The following is a 19,824-nucleotide window of genomic DNA, read 5'->3' on the forward strand; positions in this document are numbered from 1 at the left end:
AATAAGGAGACATATTTTCATAAAAGGGACTGGCTTCTTACATTTCTAATCTTTGGGTTTCCTCCTAATCTTTCCTTCACTCAGGGCGCCCCAGAGAGAGATGGGTGAGAACCCTCCCTGCCCCAAGGGACGCAGGCCTGGGAGCCCACCTCTACCACTCCCTAAATGCCACCACGCTCCAGGCCACTTTCTGGACCACATGATCACTTCACAGATGCACAACACACAAGACACTTCTTACCCATTTTCCATAATTACCACACCATATTTGATGAAGTTCAGACAGTAGGCAACAAATCATAGAGTTATATATGTATATATATGTATATATATATATAAAACACATATCACACACACATATCTGAGAGCCCAGGAAGCTACCGAGAGTATCCTGCCCCACGGGCAGAGCCTGACAAGCTACCCGTGGAGTATTCAATATGCCAAAAACAATAATAATAGGTCTCATTCCCCTGACCCTGAAAGAGCCTCCAATCATTGGGAAAGATGAATAGGGAGAGGCTGCTAAAATCTCAAGGCTGGGAGAAATAGAGACATTACTAGTGCCCGCTCGAGTAAATCGACGAACAACAGAATGACAGTGATACAGTGACAGGGTTTCCTCCATCCTGAGTTATTTAATTGGAATAACTAAATGTTCTTGCTCTTGAAATATTTTATTTACAATGCTATGGCAATCATCATTGAAAATGAAGGATGTGTTTTCAAGGAGCACTCAGTAGGCAAAAAACTTTCTAATTCAAAAATTGTGCAATTTCAGAAATAGCCTCATTTCAAAGTTAATGTCAAGGTTTCTTCTTTAAAAGCACATCTATCATTCGTTATATTGCAGCATCCCATTTTTGGAGATCATTCCAGATCACTCAAAAAACCTAAAGGAAGGGGGAGTTCTGTAATAAACACCGAATGCTTACGCAGGCAAAGCATATACATACATACATACATACGTACACACACACACACACACACACACACACACACACACACACACACACTTTTACGACCAATTCTCCTGGCTCTGCCATTTTATTTAAATTCCTTCACTATCCTCTTTGAAGGGCATGGACTCACTTGGATAAGTGTTTCGCAATAAATGACGCATTTATCTCAATAAACAGCGGTGGACGCATGGAGGGAACAATGGACTACTTGTCAGTACAGCAAAAAAACGGTGAATGGAGAAGGGCTGCATAAAAGGTGATCAAAGAAAAAGGTGTTCCAAAGATGGGGAGCGACGTGGGGGGAGAGGGGCTATTATTTCTTTGTCCAGAAGAGACCCACTACCACCGTGACGACTTTAAGCACATGACCGACACTTAGCAACACAACTAGATTCTCGGTGGGGAGGAAAAAAAATATCCGCTACCGAGGTGAAGGCTGAAGTTTCAGGGCCAACCGCGTGGCAGCAGCTGGGCTGGGGCTCCCCGCGGTGAATGACGTGTGGGAATTCGGTGCAGCGACCCGGACAGGTGGATGGCGAGGCGCGCCGGGGTCGCAGGGGAGCGGGAGACGCCCCCCTCCTTCCCAAGGTGGAGCGTGAGCTGGGGTGGGGGCTGCGGTGGGAGGGGGTCCCCCGGGGGGGGGGCCCTTGGCAGGCGCGCCCCGCTCCGGGCCACCCTCGGAGCGGCGGGTGCGGGGCGCCGCCGGCGGAGGTTGCCATGGTTTCCGCGCGTCACGTGGGCGCGCGCGGCGGGGGCGGGGCGGCCCGCGCGGGGGAGAGCGGGGACCGCGGCGGGAGCGGGAGGAGCCGGAGATGCTGCCAGCCCTCCCCGGGCCGCGCTCGCTGTGCCGCCGCCGCCGCTGCCGCCGCGCGCCGGGAGCCGCGGGCCGGGCCAGCCGGGGCCCAGTGCGCCGCGCTCGCAGCCCGTAGCGCCGCCAGCGCACTCGGAACGCTCGCTGCCAGGGCGGCCCGGCGGGGCGCGAGAGAGGTGGGTGGGGGTGGGGGGTCCCCCAGGCCGGACCCGGGCAAAACAAAACACACCCACATAAAAAGAGAAGAAGGAAAAGAAGGAAAGGGGGAAGGGGGGCGCGAGGCCGCCCCGCCGGCCCGGGAGGCAGGATGAGCATCGAGATCCCCGCGGGACTGACGGAGCTGCTGCAGGGCTTCACGGTGGAGGTGCTCCGGCATCAGCCCGCGGACCTGCTGGAGTTCGCGCTGCAGCACTTCACGCGCCTGCAGCAGGAGAACGCGCGCTTCGGCCAGGAGGGCAGGACCTGGGGGGACGCCGTCGGGGGCGGCACCCCCAGCAAAGGGGTCAACTTCGCCGAGGAGCCCGCGCACACCGACTCGGAGAACGGGGAGGAGGAGGAGGAGCCGGCGGCGGTTCCAGATGCCGGGGCGTTCAACGGTGAGGACCCCAGGATCCCTCCCCCACCCCCACGCCCCCGCTCGTGTCCCCCCTTTTGCAGCTTTGCTCCCCCACCTTCCCGTCTCGCCTACCCGCTCCGCGTCCATTTCTGGCTCTCCCACTCGCCCACCTGCCTCCTCTGCTCTCCTGTCGCGCCCTCCCCCCCAACCCCTGCCAGTTCCCTGGGAAGCTGCGACGTTCTCCTTGCCCATTGCCCCCCTCCCACCTCGAGGTCCAGGCTGGCGGGCGGACGGCGGCCCCTTCGGGGTGGGCACCCTGATGGACAACTTTCCCGGGGATGGGCGCTGCTTTGTGCCTAGGTAACTGGCCCCACTGGGCGCCCTCTTTCAGCCTGTTAGTGGGGCGTCCAGAGAGCTAAGACGAAGAATATTCGATTGCATCGGCTTCACTCTTGTCTCGATGGCAAATTTCTCTAAAAAGGAGCATGAAATTGGGCTCACTAGGGCGGAACAGGGCTGATGACAATGTCTTTGGCATTCCTGGAAACAGAGTAAATCTGTCTTCCAATTTACCAATACCGTGTGGTGATATTTTTGGGCACTCAACAAAGGATTCTGTTTAGCCAGTCCCCTCCCATGGTGAAGTGGGTGTCTTTGGAAGGAGAAAACGGGGCTAATGGGTTTGCTTTATATTTAAGACAAATATTGAATGATTTGGTGCCTTGGTGGGGGGTGGGGGGATGTGTGTGAAAAACACTGTAGGAAGTTCTGAAAGCTTGTTGGTTGTCTTTAAAATGAGAAGCCAGTGAGTAATTGTAAGGACTGTGCCAGGCATTGGAGCTAGAAAGAATGAATGAGAAAGAAAAAGGAATTTTCTCAAATCGCTGCTAAGTCCCACCCCTTCTGCTTACAACCCTCTTTTAACACGCACACATACTCGCACCCTCCTGTATTTACACGACTAACCTAAATTCCATCAGTATGACACCTAAAGTAAAACAGCGTGGTGTGCAAATGCACAAGTGAGGTATCCTCATTGTGATATGAGACAGGTGCAATGGGCATTGCCCCGGCTTTGATTCACACTGCGTTTGGTGTGTCCACAGTGGTTTTATAGAATGAAAACATCTGAAGGTGTCATTTTCTCGCGAATGTTCCAGCAAAGGTGTTTCTTTGAAGAGTTTTTGAAACGTGTTATAAAATCTGTGTCTTTTTATTTTGTCTAACACAACCCCCAGAAAATCCTGGAAATGGGTGCTTAGAGACAAATGAAGATAGGAGGGAGGAATTGTTACTTTAAAACTGGTAATTCTCGGGCCTGGAGCAATAGCACAGCGGGTAGGGCATTTTGCTTTGCACTCGGCCTGGCTGGGGTTCGATTCCCAGCATCCCATATGGTCCCTTGAGCACTGCCAGGAGTAATTCCTGAGTGAAGAGCCAGAAATAACCCCTGTGCATTGCTGGGTGTGACCCAAAAAAGCAAAAGCAAAAAACAAAAAAGGGACTCCTGCATGTGTCCTGAGAGAGGGTAGTCTAAGGGTTTGTTTCTTTTCTGTTTATAATCAAATATTTTCCTTACTTCATACAAAAGGATAAAAGAAAATGTATTTCAAACAGATGAGGAAGGACAAGCCAGTAATGGATGACATAAAATGGGTAGAAGCCTCTAATACTTTTTATATTACTGTCACTGTGTGTGGGCATACACATACACACACACACACACACACACACGCACACACACACACACACACACACGGGAAAAACACTCGTTCCCCACACTGGAGAACTGAGAGATAAATGAGAAACTAAGAGACCTGGCAAAGAATCTCTGAATGTTCAGTATAATATGTTGTTAATAGGACTCAGACATTTTGTTAATATGCTTTTGAAGTGCTTTGCATCACTGATTCCATTTTCTTCTTTCAACAATGTGTATTATACACAGACCAGATTTTATTTCCTTTTTTGCAATGATGGAATAAAGCTGATTGCTTCTAAACAGCAGGGGTCATTTATGTCATTTTTCTATTCTCCAATGCACTTTTATTGTAGAAATTACTCAGTGTAAGCTTTAATAATTACTTTTTTTGTGTGTAAACCAATTGTACTATTTATTCCCCAGCTGTTCTCCTACGGACTTTACAACTTTTTTGACTGTAACCAAATATATAATTTGATCATTATCCAATATCCATGTGCACGTGTAACTTCGTACTGGTTGAATAGAAAATGGGAGCTTTTAAAAATTATAATCAGTTTTGGGATTTTGTTTTTGCCTTTGGGCCACACCCAAAAGAGCTCAGGGCTTACTCCTGGCTCTGTGCTCAGGGATTGCTCCTGGCAGAGCTCAGATACTCAGAGGTAGTGGAGCTCAAACCTTGGTCCACTGCATCCAATGCAAGCACCCTACCTACTGTACTATCTGTCTGGCCCCAATTCTCTTACTTAAAAAAAAAATGAGTTGTGTTGAAGACATCATAGGCATCTTCCCCCACCTGCCCCGTGCCCCAGTTTAAAAAACAAGTATGTTACCAATGGGCAGACTTCATAGTGAAGATGCACACAATATCTGACACTTTGTGAACAATGTTTGGTCTCCATTGCACAGCCTTTTTTTTCTTTTCTTTTTAAAAAAAATAATGGACCTTTAAACACGTATTCCTTAGAAGGTTGGTAAGTAATTGAGTCATGGTTTTCTGTCCCCTTGTGGAGACAGAGAGTCAAAATAGTATCAGTGTGGAAACAATAATAGGAGTGAGTCTATGAGTTTAATGTCTGAGTCCAGGAAAATGCCCAAATTGAAAACAAACCATATACATAGGTAATTGGCCCAGACATAGTAAAGAATGAGTAGTAGAAATCATCTTAATTGACTGTGATGTAGAACTGGACTAGCTGGATCAGAATTTGGTATGTCTTTCAGTGGTGTGTTTCAGAAATGGTTATCAGAAATGAATAAAAACTCGAAGTTTTTTTTTAATAGGTTGGTTTGGGTTTGAGTGAATAGATATCCCCCTACCTCGTGTTGCTCTGTTCTGTGACTGCACTCTGAGAAACATTGATGAACAGATAGTAATGATAGTGTCTCTTCACATTAACAAGTGCACAAAAACCCAGCTGCTATTTATTGATATTGGCTGTGTTCTCTGCGCTACAGGAATGCTTCCATTCACTCCCTCAGCTCCAGGAGAAAGATGAAACTGGCCCAAGTCAAGTGTTTGACAGTTGGTGTGCTGTGGAGTCAAGATTGGAGCAGAGGTTCATCTGGCTCCGTGCTGAGACTTTGCACTCCCAGGCTTTTTCCCCAGAAGAGGGTGGTGGTGGGTCTAATTTCCCTTCCACACCCCTTTACTTTCAAGCTATTCTTGAGACCCTCAGTGTGTTTTACCTCTAAGGCCCTGAAAGATTATGTTTCTCCAAGTTCACATATGGGACTAGTAAGTAGCAGGAGCTGGTTTCTTATGCTAGTCTGGCATTTTCCACAAATGAAAATTGTCCTTCACATGGGCCTGCTAAGAGGTCAAATATTCATGCAGATTTCTCTAGTAGCACTGATGAATTTTCATCAGTCTCTTTATACCCATTCTCTTTATACAGAGATGGTATTTATTGGGAGAGTGTGTAAAAGGGCAACTTCTTGACCATATATCTAGTCCCCATTCACTCAGAGATTGGCAAATCATCTTGACCTGTTCAGATGGTGGCTGAATTAAAAAAAAAAAAAAGAGCCAGACCCTTGTAGCAAGACCAATGGCAGGAGATCAAATAGTCAAATGTCTCCAAAGCGATCTTTACTTCTGCTTTTCCAAAGGATCCAATAGTCAGAATAGCTTTTCTGTCCTAGTTTCTTCCTAATATATGACTTCTGATTTTTCCTTAGTTTTCTATCAATTTTGATTAAAGGGCAACTTCTCAGGATTACAGTGGCATATATACCTGTGGCATAAGGTGATCGTTTTCTCTGGGAACTCTTGAAATTCTGAAAGAAGTCCTACTGGGGACTCTCCTTCTTCTTCCCCCATCCTATGGAAAGAAAATAAAATTTGACTTATCATGTCTGATGGGATACTAGGATACAAGCCTAGTATCCTCAGGCTTGTCATTTATTTGAAGCACTTTCAGTAGGCCGAAGAGTTGGATTAGTACCAATTTGGGGTGTTATCTGGTAATCAATGATTTTGTATAGGCATCATTCATTGTGAGAGCTTACGTTGTCTTGATGAAATTGATGAAATTAAAAATTGGGCAAATACAATTCAAAATTACCCTGGTAAATTTACATGTTATCATAAAAAATTATATATGGGTACACGAGACATAATTATCAATAATAAAGATAAATTAGTATAAAACATTGAAGACTATTGACTTTCTAAGTTGTGGAAGAAAAAGATCTGGAGTTTGAAGTAATACCCAATTACAAAATGTACAGAGCTCTGCCTTATAGACAACTATGTCAAAACTTTGTAAATAGAAACTTAGCATGTAAAAACTATGATTTAATTTTAACTGACCTCTGTCAAATTTTTTTAGACAGCCATGCCTACCTTTATTTTTTTCTCTTTTTACTATTTCAAGCTATTACTAGAGATCCATGAAATTATGCAAAATACTGGAAAATTGGAACTCATGGTCCTACGAACTTTAGCAAAGAAAGTTATTTTTATCTTGAAATTATTTTGGGAGAGTTGAGAATATATTCATGGGCCTGAAGAAGTTTTCTAGAGGATTTTGAGCAAATATTCTCATTTGTTTGACAGAATTAGAAGATCTAAGTTTCTCAGTAATTTAAGGAAAAGCCAGAAATACATTTGCCTGAAATGGTTTCTGTGGTCTTCCTAAAATGAAATAGCAAAAGTTATAACAGCAGTTGATTGATTTCCTTAGGATCTACTGGAGAAAAAAAAATCTTTATTGTGCTCTTAGATCATACCAGGAGTTAAAACAATGTTTACCTATTGGGTTCATGGCCTAACTGATAGCAGGAAATTATGGCATCTAATCATAGCTTTAAAAATGGTTACTTTAGCCAACCGACTTCTCTGTGCCCTTGTTTAAGAACTTGCTATCTCTATGGCTACTAGGGGTTATTATGAGACAAAGCAGCCAATTGTTAGGTTGGCCTCCTGTGCCTGTAGCTGTCAGCAGAGCAGTAAAGAAATTTATTTCAGAGGTTGTAGATATATCCTACGCAACTAACTGAAAGTTAAATATCTTTTTATCTGGAATATTATTAATTTATGTATATTTGGCTTGAAAAAATTGCTTATGAGGATCAGGTTTTTTGTTAACTAAATTCGGGCATTCTAATTCTATGCGTGAAGCACAGGTAAGGCATATCAACATGTTTATACCAATTGTTCCTACTTCAGGTTATTAGAAAGATAAACTGATTAGTATTTGTAAGATTTCATTAGTAATATTCATTATGTGTTAAATGATCTCATTAACATGAAATGTTACAGAAGTGTCAACTTTTCTTGCAGAATAGCAATTTCATTGCATTTTTTTTAAGTGAATCTAGCGTTTGCACTTCTAAGAGAGGTGAAGTAGAAATGAGCTTACGTGGCATGTCACCCGTGAAGTAATGGTGCATAGTAATAAAACCCACATCCTTCCAAATCTTAAGTAGCTGAGAGATTCATAGTTTTGTAATTAATGAAACTTTGGCTACTTAGAGCTGGACATGGTTTTAAGTCTTCCTGAAATGGATTACATCATTCATGACAATGGCTAAAATATCAAAGCCATTATTTTAGTTATGAGCATAAGACAATATTATAAAAGATTCAAAAATATTTGAGTTATAGATGGTAATTGTGATCTTCAGAAAACAATTGAGGGCATTCATTTTGACAATATTAAATGAATTGCTTTAGAGATTGAAATTGAGAAATGAAAGGACTTGAAATAGTGTTCTTGTGCCCCTTTTGGCTTTGGGAAAGTAAAGAGTGTAGGGAAAGGAAGGAAAGAAAGAAAAGGAAGGAAAAAATAAAGGAAGGAAGGAAGGAAGGAAGGAAGGAAGGAAGGAAGGAAGGAAGGAAGGAAGGAAGGAAGGAAGGAAGGAAGGAAGGAAGGAAGGAAGGAAGGAAGGAAGGAAGGAAGGAAGGAAGGAAGGAAGGAAGGAAGGAAGGAAGGGAAAGTGCAGGTGAATGGAGAAAGGCACTGACCGATTTGGGTGAGGGAGGGGAAGGGGAAAAGGAAGAGGAAGGAATGAAACCAGTTGGCACTTGGCTTGCTCTTCAGGGCTGAGTTCTCCTTTGAACATGTACAACTCTTGCCTGTCCCTGTTTCTTTGGCTGCCTTTTTCCATTCTGGAGAAGCCTGTGTTCCCTTTCAAACATGTTCTTCTCTCTCTCTCTCTCTCTCATTGCATCTTTCTAAAGTTTCAATAAAAACTTTCTTTTTTTTTTTCTTTTTGGGTCACACCTAGTGATGCTCAGGGGTTACTCCTGGCTCTGCACTCAGGAATCACCCCTAGCAATGCTCAGGGGACCATATGGGATGCTGGGAATTGAACCCGGGTCGGCCACGTGCAAGGCAAATGCCCTACCCGCTGTGCTATTGCTCCAGCCCCAATAAAAACTTTCTTGCTACACACACACACACACACACACACACACACACACACACACACACACACACACACACACACACATACACAATCACTTGGCACTTGTAGAGTATAAAGTGAAAACACCTAGACAAAAATGGAAACATTGGATACTTTTGTTTAGCTTCTTGGAAAAAAATTTTGGCCATTTTTTTAAATGTTAGACTGTTGAGCTTTCCATTTGCATTGCACATAAAGTGATGAGCGGTGTCTGGGTGGGACAAGAGTAAATGTTTAATGGCCAGTTATTGTTACACGTCTCATACCACGGATTCCAGTAAATTTCCTACTGTCCAGATTTCCTTCAGAGCAGTGTCAAAAAGCAAATAACGTTTTTTCAACCCCAACTGTGTAAATACTAACAAGAGACCTTTGAATTCATCAATGAGGAGCTTATTTGTGACCCACTAAGACAGTTGATGAAAGTAGCAGCAATATGGCTGTGCTTAGTGGCATTTCATGGTGAGGGATTCAGTGAAGGAGATTAAGTGGCTGACTGTTGGGTTTACTTTAGAAGCGACTGAACTGAAATAATAGAAAAAGGCCTGAGACCTGGGAAGACCTATTGAGAGAAGGAGTATTTTCAAGTTGGAAGGAGGCTGTGTCCTTTCACCTGCTGCAGAAATGCTTACTGAGAGCCAGTTTCAGTTTTTTTTTTTTTAGGAAGAAGTAATCATTCATTCAAGTTTACTATCTCTAGACTTTCTGAGAAATAATCCTTTCTCCGGCGATTATCTTAGTGTAGATGGAATCTATTTTAACAGATGGAACAGCTGAAAGCCAGAGAAATTCTTTACTCAAGTTTAATTGGTTTTGGTCTTATTTATAGAACTATTACTTGTATTTTATGTGCTATTTGTATTAACACACATGGTATAATTTTTTTTCTGGTTTCCATTGAAGTGATAGATAAGGTTTAAAAGGTTGGACTAATAAGAGGTACTTTGGTACTTTGGATGCTCTCAGCATTGCCCGTTGTCATTTCTTGCAATGAAATCTAATATTAGACTTTACTTTTGTATAACTTGCTTCAGACAAGAAATATGGAAAGGAAAGAATGTGATTTTTCTGAGTTGGATGATTTTTTTAGCGCTCTCACCTATCCGGATTTGAACACTTCTTGTCTTATCCATTCATTCCATCTGTTTGGGGTTCATCTAGTCAGAAAAAAACCATCTAAAAGTCTCACTGTAATGCTGATCATTATCTTTATTTTATGGGAGCGATTTTGGGTTTCGGAAATGCAAAATGACTCAGACTATCCCGTTATGTAATTATTTTGTGGAAAGAATTTGAGCTAAAATTTTCAGGTCATGGCTTACATGAAAACAAAACAATCTAAAAAAACTCAGAAGTATAAACACAGTTGGTGCAATAGTTATAAATGTTTCAGCAATAGGATCTGCTATGCATAGCTTAATATGTTTGGAAACTGAAAAAAAAATCATTCCAGTTGCTGTACTTTTAAATATTTTTGTATGAAGAGGGTCAAAATACAAAAATGCATATTCCACAAAAATGTGAAGCTAAGGAAATATATTGTATGCTCTTACTCTGGTGTCTAGTTTGACTAGGAATGGACATTGTTTAATTTATATTAGCTTTTCCAAGACAAAATAGCTTGTGGGAGTGATTGTGAGGGGAATTTTGGATAAGAAAGAAGGAGAAAAATCTTCTACCTATCTAAATACATTTTCACTTAGACCAAGAGGTATCTCTCCTAAAGGTATGCTAAATTAAAATATGAATCAGCCTTTTATTTCAATTGTTATAGAAAACTAGTATTTATTAAACAATCCACTGTTTACTTATCAATCATTGTTAACATTTTGAGTTGCTTAAGTGCCAGATACTGAACAAGGTGCTGTGTATCCCTCCCCAAGTAAGTGATGGAATAAGGTTTTGTACCTGACACTTTGAATTCAGAGCCTTTCTATTTCGTCTTGTCATATATACTTCATTTTTTGGAACTTAATGGCAATTGCATGGTTTAAAAGACACATTTTTTAAAAAATACCCTCTACTTTCTTTCCAAAATTCTGCAGTCTAGCCCTGAATTAATTTGTTCCTTTACAATTTGTTTTCTCAAGTGGGAGAGATGGTTCAGTTGCTTATCTTGCATACAGCTGACCCTGGTTGGATCCTTGGGAGTACATATGGTTCCCTGAACCCTGCCAGGGTCACTGTGAGCACAGAGCCATGAATAACCCCTGAGCATTACTGGGTATAATCCAACACCCCATATTCCCCCCTCCACCAAAACCCCAAACAATTTGTTTTCTCTTTGTTTTTCCCAAATTATCCCTTCTCACATGGAAACTCCATAAAATAGCTTATTTTCAGAAATAAACACCTCCTAACTGGACTGTTGAATACTGAAAACTTTTTATTATGTACTGTCATTAGTAAAATATACTTGAGTGTGTACTCTTAGTAGCTTTTTAAACATTTTACACATGTGCCATATATTTATTTACTATGAATCTGATGAAGCATCCAAAAATATGAATTATGAAAGCAAACCAAAGCGTTGACTTATATATTGTTTTGCAGTACAGAGTCACACTTGGAAGACCACAACTCTAACCAGTTCAATAGATAAATTAATTTTTGATGGCGAAGTTCAGAATAGAGAATAAAATCATATCTTATAAAAATATTATAACCCAGAGTGTAAGATCCATGTGCTTTCCTCTTGTCTTTTAACACCTAGCTGGGCTTGGCAGGTGGCTGGTATTCCTGTTTGGCAGTGGACTAGGGCTGCACCAATGGGTGAACCATAGATACTTCCAGTGGTGCTGAGGGACAAAGCATAATGCCTAGAATAGAACTCTAGTGCACCATATTTGAACCAGCTCTCTACTCCAGTGCTCTTTATTTTAAACCTGCATAGTTATCTGCACGTTCAACTCCAGCCTGGGTAGATCATATCTATCTATTCATGTTCAAGGTACCAATTTTGGTGATGATGTTATAAAGAGAATCATAGAGGATCATGGGTATTTTCTTAAGAATAACCAAATCATGGGAAGTACCGACAAGTATGAGATATCAACCTGAATTTTTAAAGAAGTTTAAAAGAAATAATTTTATAGAGTATATTAGGGATGACATTTTTTAAAATTACAATGTTCAGGAGATGTTTCACAATCTCCATTTTTGACTTTTGAAAAGATATCTATCCTGTACTTGTATTGCTTATCAAATGTATTTTAAGTAGAAAAAGACAGGAAAGAAAATTAATTTGAGGGACTGGAGCAATAGTACAGCACATGGGACTTTTACCTTGCATGCAGGCAACCCCAGTTCAATTCCCGGCATTTCAATTGGTCACCTGAGCACTGCCAGGAATAATTCCTGAGTACACAGCCAGAACTAGGCCCTGGGCACTGTAGGGTGTGCCCCTCCAAAAAACCTCAATTTGGGAGCATAGATATTTCCATTAAATAGTTAATAAAATCCAATATTTGGATATAACCAAATATTGTATAAATTAATATAGCCAAATATTCTCATTTATTACTATCTTCTTCCTGAATATTCAACACTCTTTCCACATCTTTCTGCCAATTCCAGTCTTTTCAGAGGTTAGCTTCCATTTCACATCACCTGCCCTCTAACCCCACCAAAAAAATATTGGCAAGATTCTTGGTTGACATTGTCGGTGTGAGTGTGACAGGGTGACCAGCCCTCTAGCAGAAACAGTGCCCCTGTGGCCTTGCCATAGGATGCCATTGCTTACTTGACCTCAAGGCATTCCTGAAGGCCCTGTGGTTGCTCCCAGAAAGCACTCAGCTATCTTTGAAATTAAATTCAATTGAATACTAGATGTCGGGAATGGCAGATGCCTGTAAGTATTTGTTTCTAAAGTGATTGGAGTCTTCTTAAGTGGGTAAATATTTAAAAGAGTCTCCCAATAATCCTTGACATCAATGCATTTATAAAAATTTTCATTAAATATGAAGGGCTAACCCAAGCCTCTGTTTTATAAGCTTTGACTTAATACATTAAATATGAGGCCTGGTTTTATTTGACCTGACATTTGAGCCCTCTGCAAAGTGCAGAACACAGAGGGGAGGCTTGTCTTGGGAGTGAGGATTTTCATGACCTTCCTGGTCCCTCCTAAACTTACCATGTTGCTGCTCTGCCTTTCCAAGCAGCTTGCCAAGTCTGAAGCTTGTCTATTATCCTGAATCTGCTGTGTCCTTTTTTATTACTGGGCATGGTACATATCTGGCCGTGCTCAGGGATCACTCCTGGCAGTGATGTACCATAAGTGGTACAGGGGACTGAACCCTCATTGGCCACATACATGGCGACACTTTACCCCGCTTCTTTAGCGTTTCGGATCTGCTTTGTCCTTTGACCTCAACCCGTTGTCTTCACTCCTACCACCATGACACCACATTGCCCGCCTCCCCTGTAGTCGCATGACCCCCGCCCATCGATCAAGATGCCTTTGCACCAGTGTTCTCTTGTTCCATCACAGACCTTCCCTGTCTTTACCATTCTCTGTGACACATCCACCCCCAGTACCAGGCCCCACTCCTTGTGTTTTCCAAAATCTCTCTAAATGGCTCTGTTCTGAACTAAAGCTGTCCTCTTCTGCCTTTGTTTACTGTCCTTGCCTTGGACTCCTTTGACATTTTTCTTCTCCTCTAATTTGAGTAATGTGGTTCATGGGCTTCTTTCCCCCAGCTCATACAGTGTCAAGGAATTGAACCCAAAGCTCCACAAGGGCCAGCCAAGTGCTATAAATGCTGAGCCTCATCCCTGGCCCATCTTATACTTCCCAACCCGTAGCGAGTTTACGGAACACAAGTTGCTGAAGAATTTAACAGGAACATAAAACATCTGCAACACCACCTGGCAGTGCTGGGCAGTAGGGGACATGCAGTTCCAGCGATTAGACCTGGGCCTCCTGAAAACAAAGCAGGCACTTCAGTGTATTGGACGATTTCCCCAGCGCAGGAAACAGTGCCAATTAAGAAAAGAAAAAAAATGAAAGATTCATAGGACTGGGGATATGGCCACAATGGTAAAACATATGTCCCTTCTGTGTTGAAGCCCCAGCTCTGCTAGTAAATACACACACACACACACACACACACACACACACACACCACATATATGACTTATCTTTGGTGTGATTTAAAACCTGCTTTGCCACTTAGACCTTATGGAGTCCTGAGTAAATTCTTTACCAAATTGTCCCTCAGATTGCCCATCTGTGAAGTGGGAGTAATGATAGTACCAATTTCAGAGCATTGTCACAAGTTAATGTACTAGCATGTACTCAGCACTGTAAACAGGTATGACAAGAAAGAGACAAGTAGTGTAGAACAGTGAGAACCTGGCAACTTTTAAAATTGGAGGTTTGGTTAGGTATGTCATAGATTGAATATTACTTTTGAAGTTGTGTAGTAACAGTACTTTATATTTCTTAGCCAAGTATTTCAAACTTTAAGTAAACCCACACTGCTTTAAAACTCAACCCTCCATGGTTGACTCTATAGCTTGGAACTTGGCCTCACATGCTGGGGGAAAGTCATACCAAAAGGAGAAGGGAACACCAAGTAATTTGTGAGTGGAGATCCCACGTGGTAAGGGAAATGCGCGCTGAAAGTGGACTAGTGTCCAAACATGATGGCCACTCAATACCCCTATTGCAGACCACAGCACCCAAAAGGAGAGAGAGAGAACAAATTGGAATGCCCTGCCACAGAGAAGGGGTGGGGTGGGGGGATGGGATTGGGGGGTTGGAGGGATACTGGGCTCATTGGTGGTGGAGAATGGACACTGGTGGAGGGATGGGCTCCCGAACACTGCACGAGGGAAAAACAAGCACGAAATGTTTGAATCTGTAACTGTACCCTCACTGTGATTCACTAGTTAATTAAAAAAAACCCTCCTTTAATTTGATTTGAAATGCAAAGTAAGTGATATGACTCTTAAAAAAAAATGTAAAGGCAATGGAATAAAGTGGAATAACTTTTTTTTTAAAACACACTCCTGCCCTTCTTTCTCAAAAATAAGTGTTTACCTGGTAGAATGTATCTGTTTGTGAAGAGCTTCCAAGATTATGGTTAAAGTTTCAAAAAGTCATTTTATTGTAATTTAGGAAAGAGAAGATAGGAGTATTGGAAATAGGTAGCACTGTAGCACTGTAATCCCATTGTTCATCGATTTGCTCGACTGGGCACCAGTAACGTCTCCATTGTGAGACTTGTTGTGTTTTTGGCATATCACATATGCCATGGGTAGCTTGCCAGGCTCTGCTGTGTGGGTGGGATACTCTCGGTAACTCTCCGAGAGGGATGGAGGAATTTAACCCAGGTTGGCTGTGTGCAAGGCAAATTCCCTACCCACTGTGCTATTGGAAATAGGTACTTTATTTAAATGAGGCAGATACTTAGGGTAAAAAACATGAATATGTGCCTGAAATATAAATTAATTAGGAAAACTTGTAACATTAAATTTACAACTTGCTGTAATTTTCTCATGTCATAATATTTATGAAAGCCCGGGATAGAACAAATTTGTACCTCCCAAGTTTTCCTTTAACTTTGTGGTTTTATTCCTAATACCCATAAACCCTTAGTTGTATGTTTCAGTGCAGATTGCTAATATATTCATAGATTTAGGAGGAAAGAAGGCAGGCCTATAGGGGATCTTTATTTTCACATGGAGTTTTGTCATAGGTTGTGTCATCCATCTTTGCTTTCTAATTTAACTATTGTTAGCAGAAGTTTGCCAATTACAAATTATTAGGACTTTGATTTAGAATTATTACTTTAAAATAGTAAGTTCCCAAAGAAATTTCCTTATAATTCCTTATAAATGATGCAGATGGTATTCAATATTTAGATCATAATAAAATTTGGATTTGTAAGCAGTTATGAAAGACTCAAAGGGTTGGAGCACAGGCTTTGCATGTGGGAGCCCCAGATCTGATTCTCAGCACCAGAGATTGTGCCAACCCACAAAAAACAAATAAAAAAGGTTGTTTATGCAAAATATTTGAGCATAGGGTAGGGTACAAAGCTTTAGTTATGGGAGATGACTTGGTTTGGGGAGCTGTAATATGTAGCTGTGATGATGGTCAACAGTTCTGTATTATACTTGAAATTTGCCAAGAGCATATAATGATAACTATATAGAAGTTATGGGTATTTACTTAGTTGGGTTGTGGTGATCTTTTCACATGATATACAGACATCAAAACATCAAGTTGTGTGACCTAAGTATATGCAGTTTTCTTTGTTAGAGGAAAAATAAGGTTTATTAAAAAAATTATCAAGGCATCATGATTTTATAGAATTATTCATAGTTGAATCTTAGGCATACCAATCCCACCACATGTGTCTTCTCCCCACAATCAGAGTTCTCAAGTCCCGTCCCAACCCCTCTCCCCCGAGGCCTGCCACCTTGACAGGCACATGTTTAAGTTTGCTTGTTGATGTTTGAAACTCTGTGGTATAGCTTAGTATCCCATTGACTCCCGCTCTCTGTTGCTTCCTGTCTCTTTCCCCCTCAATTTCTTTTATTCTCTGTCCTTTGCCTTCCTATACTCTTGGGTCAAGAGTGATCTAGTCATACCTCCTTTTAAACGTTGAATTCCCTCATCCAATTATCTTATATACCACATATAAGTGAGACCATCCTGTGGTTGTCGTTCTCTGACTTACTTCATTAGCATGATATCTTTCAGTTCCCTCCTTGTTGGCAGCAAATTGCACGATTTTATCTTTTCTGACAGCTGTGTAGTATTCTCTTGTGTATATATACTGCATCTTCATGATCCACTTCTCTGTTGTTGGATACTTTGGTTGATTTCATATCTTAGCTATTGTGCTAAGTGCTGCAATGAATACTGGTGTGCATATGTCCTGTTCTATGAATGTTTTTGTGTCTGCGGGCTAGATGCCCAGAAGTGGAATTGCTGTCAGCTCAATTCTTAGTTTATTGACATATCTCCATACTCTTCCATAAATGTTGAGTGAGATAACATTCCAATTATCAGTGGATGAGAATTCCTTTTTCATCACACCCCCTGCCAACACAGATTGCTCCCAGTAGTTTTGATATGTGCCATTCTCACTGGTGTAATTTGGTATCTTGTTCTCATCTTGATTTGGATTTCCCTAATAAGTGTTGATGAACATTTTTTCATTTTCCTCTTGGCCATCCATTGGTCTTCCTCAGAGAAGTTCTAATTTATTTCCATTCTCCATTTTTCATTGGGGTTCTTGGATTTTTTTCTTGGTATTTGTTTACAAGGGGATTTGGATTTTTCCTTCTTGGTCTTTCTACTTCATATATCCTGAATATCAACTCTATCTGATGTGTTGAAAGCAAATATTGACTTCCATTCAGTTAGCTATCTTTTAGCTCTAGCCCATTTTTTTTGCTATGCAGAAACCCATTAATTTGATATAGTCCTGTTTGTTTATTTTTTGTTCTGTTGCCTTTGCCAGTGACATTATATCACTGAAGACACTTCTGAGATCCAGATCTTGGAGGATTCTGCCTATTTTTTTCCTCAATGTTCTTTATAGAATCTGGTCTACTCAAGGTCTTTGATCCATTTTGAATTGACTTTTGTCTAATGTGTGTGATATGAATCTAGCTTTAATTTTTATATGTGCTTATCTAGTTTTGCTAGCACCACTGTTAAAGAGGCAGCCTTTACTCCATTATTATTATTATTATTATTATTATTAATCATTATTATTTAATCACCATGATTTACAATTACAAAGCTTTCCTGTTGAGTTTCAGTAACACAATGATTGATTACCTAACCCTCCACAGTGCACATCCTCTACCACCAAGGTCAAAGTATTTCGCCCCCCACACACACCCCTCCACATGCCTCTATGGCAGACAATCTCCCCCATACTCTCTTTCGTATTGCTTATTATGAATAGCATTAGATATTGCTTGGCTGCAAGAGTGGCCGTGTGCTCCTGGAATTCTAAAATTTAGATAATTAGGGTCTGGAGAAATCTCTGCAGTGAGCTGCTCAGTTCAGAGATTTTTTTGTGTGTCTCTGGATCATGGCTGTTAAGGAGCTTAAGTAGCAGCCGGAGGCAGTTTGTGGGTGTGACCTTTAGGGTCCCGTGGGAATAGGGGATGAGAAGGACCAGCCCATCCCCTGTCCCTTGAGGCCTAAAGTTTGCCATCACCAAACTCGCATACCTGCACTTCTCATTGGGTTCTGGAAGTTGGCGCCCACCAGGTTTTTAGAGGGCAGGTGGAGGGAGGATGCCTGCCCCTGTCTGAGGCACCCCTGTGAAGTCGGCCTGGCTTAAAGTGCAGATGCATTTCTGTAGCAAGCTGCTGGTTTCGGAGATTTTTTTCGTGTGTCTCTGGATCATGGCCCTTGTCTCCATCTTCTCTGAAGAAATAAACTATTAACATATGCACTGCAGGGCACGCCAGCTCGCCCGCAGTGCGCTTTGCAGCTGGCCCTAACTGCGGCTTTTGATCTCTTTCAAGGTTTATGGGTCTCTGAGGGTTATAGACCAATAAATGATCTTGTATAGCTGAGTTGGCGGTGGTTTGTGGGTGTGGCTCCCACATACCTAACTTTTGTCCATTTAATTTCTTGGTAAATTTGTTGGGGTTTGGCCAAAGGCACAGTGGCAATTTTGGAGTATCAGGAAGCCTGAAGGCATCGTCAGGTTGCTGATGCACTGGCAGGTACAGGTTTATCTGCTGGTGGCACAATATCCCCATTTACTCCATTGTTTGCTCTCAGTTTCTTTGTCAAAAATTAGCTGACTACTGTTCACAGTAGCCGAAATCTGCAAACAACCCAAGTGCCCTAGAACAGATGTATAGTTAAAGAAACTTTGGTACACCTACACAATGGTATACTGTGTAGCTGTTAGAAGAGATGAAGTAATGAAACTTGCTTATAAATGGATAGACATGGAGAGTATCATGCTAAGTGAAATGAATCAGAAAGCCGGAGACAGACATAGAAGGACTGAACTCATTTGTAGAGTATAAAATAACATAACATAAGGCTGACACCCAAGGATAGTAGATGCAAGGGCCAGGAGAATTGCTCTATAGCTGGAAGCCTGCCTTATGAGCAGAGGGGAGAAAGCAGCTGGAATAGAGAAGGGATCACTAAGAAAATGATAACTGGAGGAATCAGTTGGGATGGGAGATGTGTGCTAATAGTAGACAATTGATCAAACATAATAACCTCTCAGTTTCTGTATTGCAAGCCATAATGCCCAAAAGTAGAGAGAGAGTATGGGGAATATTGTCTGCTGTGGAGGCAGGGTGAGGGTGGGAAAGGGGGGTATACCGGGGATATTGGTGGTGGGGAATGTGCACTGGTGGAGGAATGGGTGTTTGATCATTGTGTGATTGTAACCCAAACATGACGCTTGTAACTATCTCACGGTAATTCAGTAAAATTTAAAAAAATTTTTAAAAATAAAATAAAAAAGAAAGACAGTGAGAAATCCAGTTATTGAAATATTTTAGTCCAAAATAGAAAGAATAATACTCAAGAAGATTTGCTTTAAAAAAATTGGTCATCTTAGTAATTAATTTCAAGACCTTATTAAAATCTCTGATTATACAAGGTTGCTGGCAGATGTGACACGTGCTGGGTCTGAAATTGGAGTACATAGTTGAATAAAATATGTTTTTTGCTAATAAAAAAATTACCTGACTATATATATGAGGATTTGTTCCTGAATATCCTATTCTGACCCATTGGTCAGAGTCTTTAGGAGGAGTGAAATAAGGAGAAGAAATATCCCACTTAGTGAAAGTTTCATCTCTGTCAACTGGTTTTGAGAACTATATTTGAGATGGTGCATTGATGTTGCATTGTAGCATTAATTTATTTTAAATT

The 19,824-nt window shown here is 41.5% G+C and overlaps 1 protein-coding gene across 1 annotated transcript in view; it reads left to right on the forward strand.

The window, feature by feature from the left end:
• The first annotated feature begins 1,763 nt into the window (after window positions 1–1,763).
• The window catches only part of PRKAR2B (protein kinase cAMP-dependent type II regulatory subunit beta), a 105,066-nt gene continuing 87,005 nt past the window's right edge, over window positions 1,764–19,824 (forward strand). The window contains exon 1 of the mRNA XM_004602112.2: window positions 1,764–2,366. Within this exon, the coding sequence (XP_004602169.1) occupies window positions 2,078–2,366 (289 nt within the window). The 5' untranslated portion in view covers window positions 1,764–2,077. The remainder of the gene's footprint in view (window positions 2,367–19,824) is intronic.

Source organism: Sorex araneus, chromosome 1 (genome assembly GCF_027595985.1).
Source record: "Sorex araneus isolate mSorAra2 chromosome 1, mSorAra2.pri, whole genome shotgun sequence".
Lineage (NCBI taxonomy): Eukaryota > Metazoa > Chordata > Mammalia > Eulipotyphla > Soricidae > Sorex > Sorex araneus.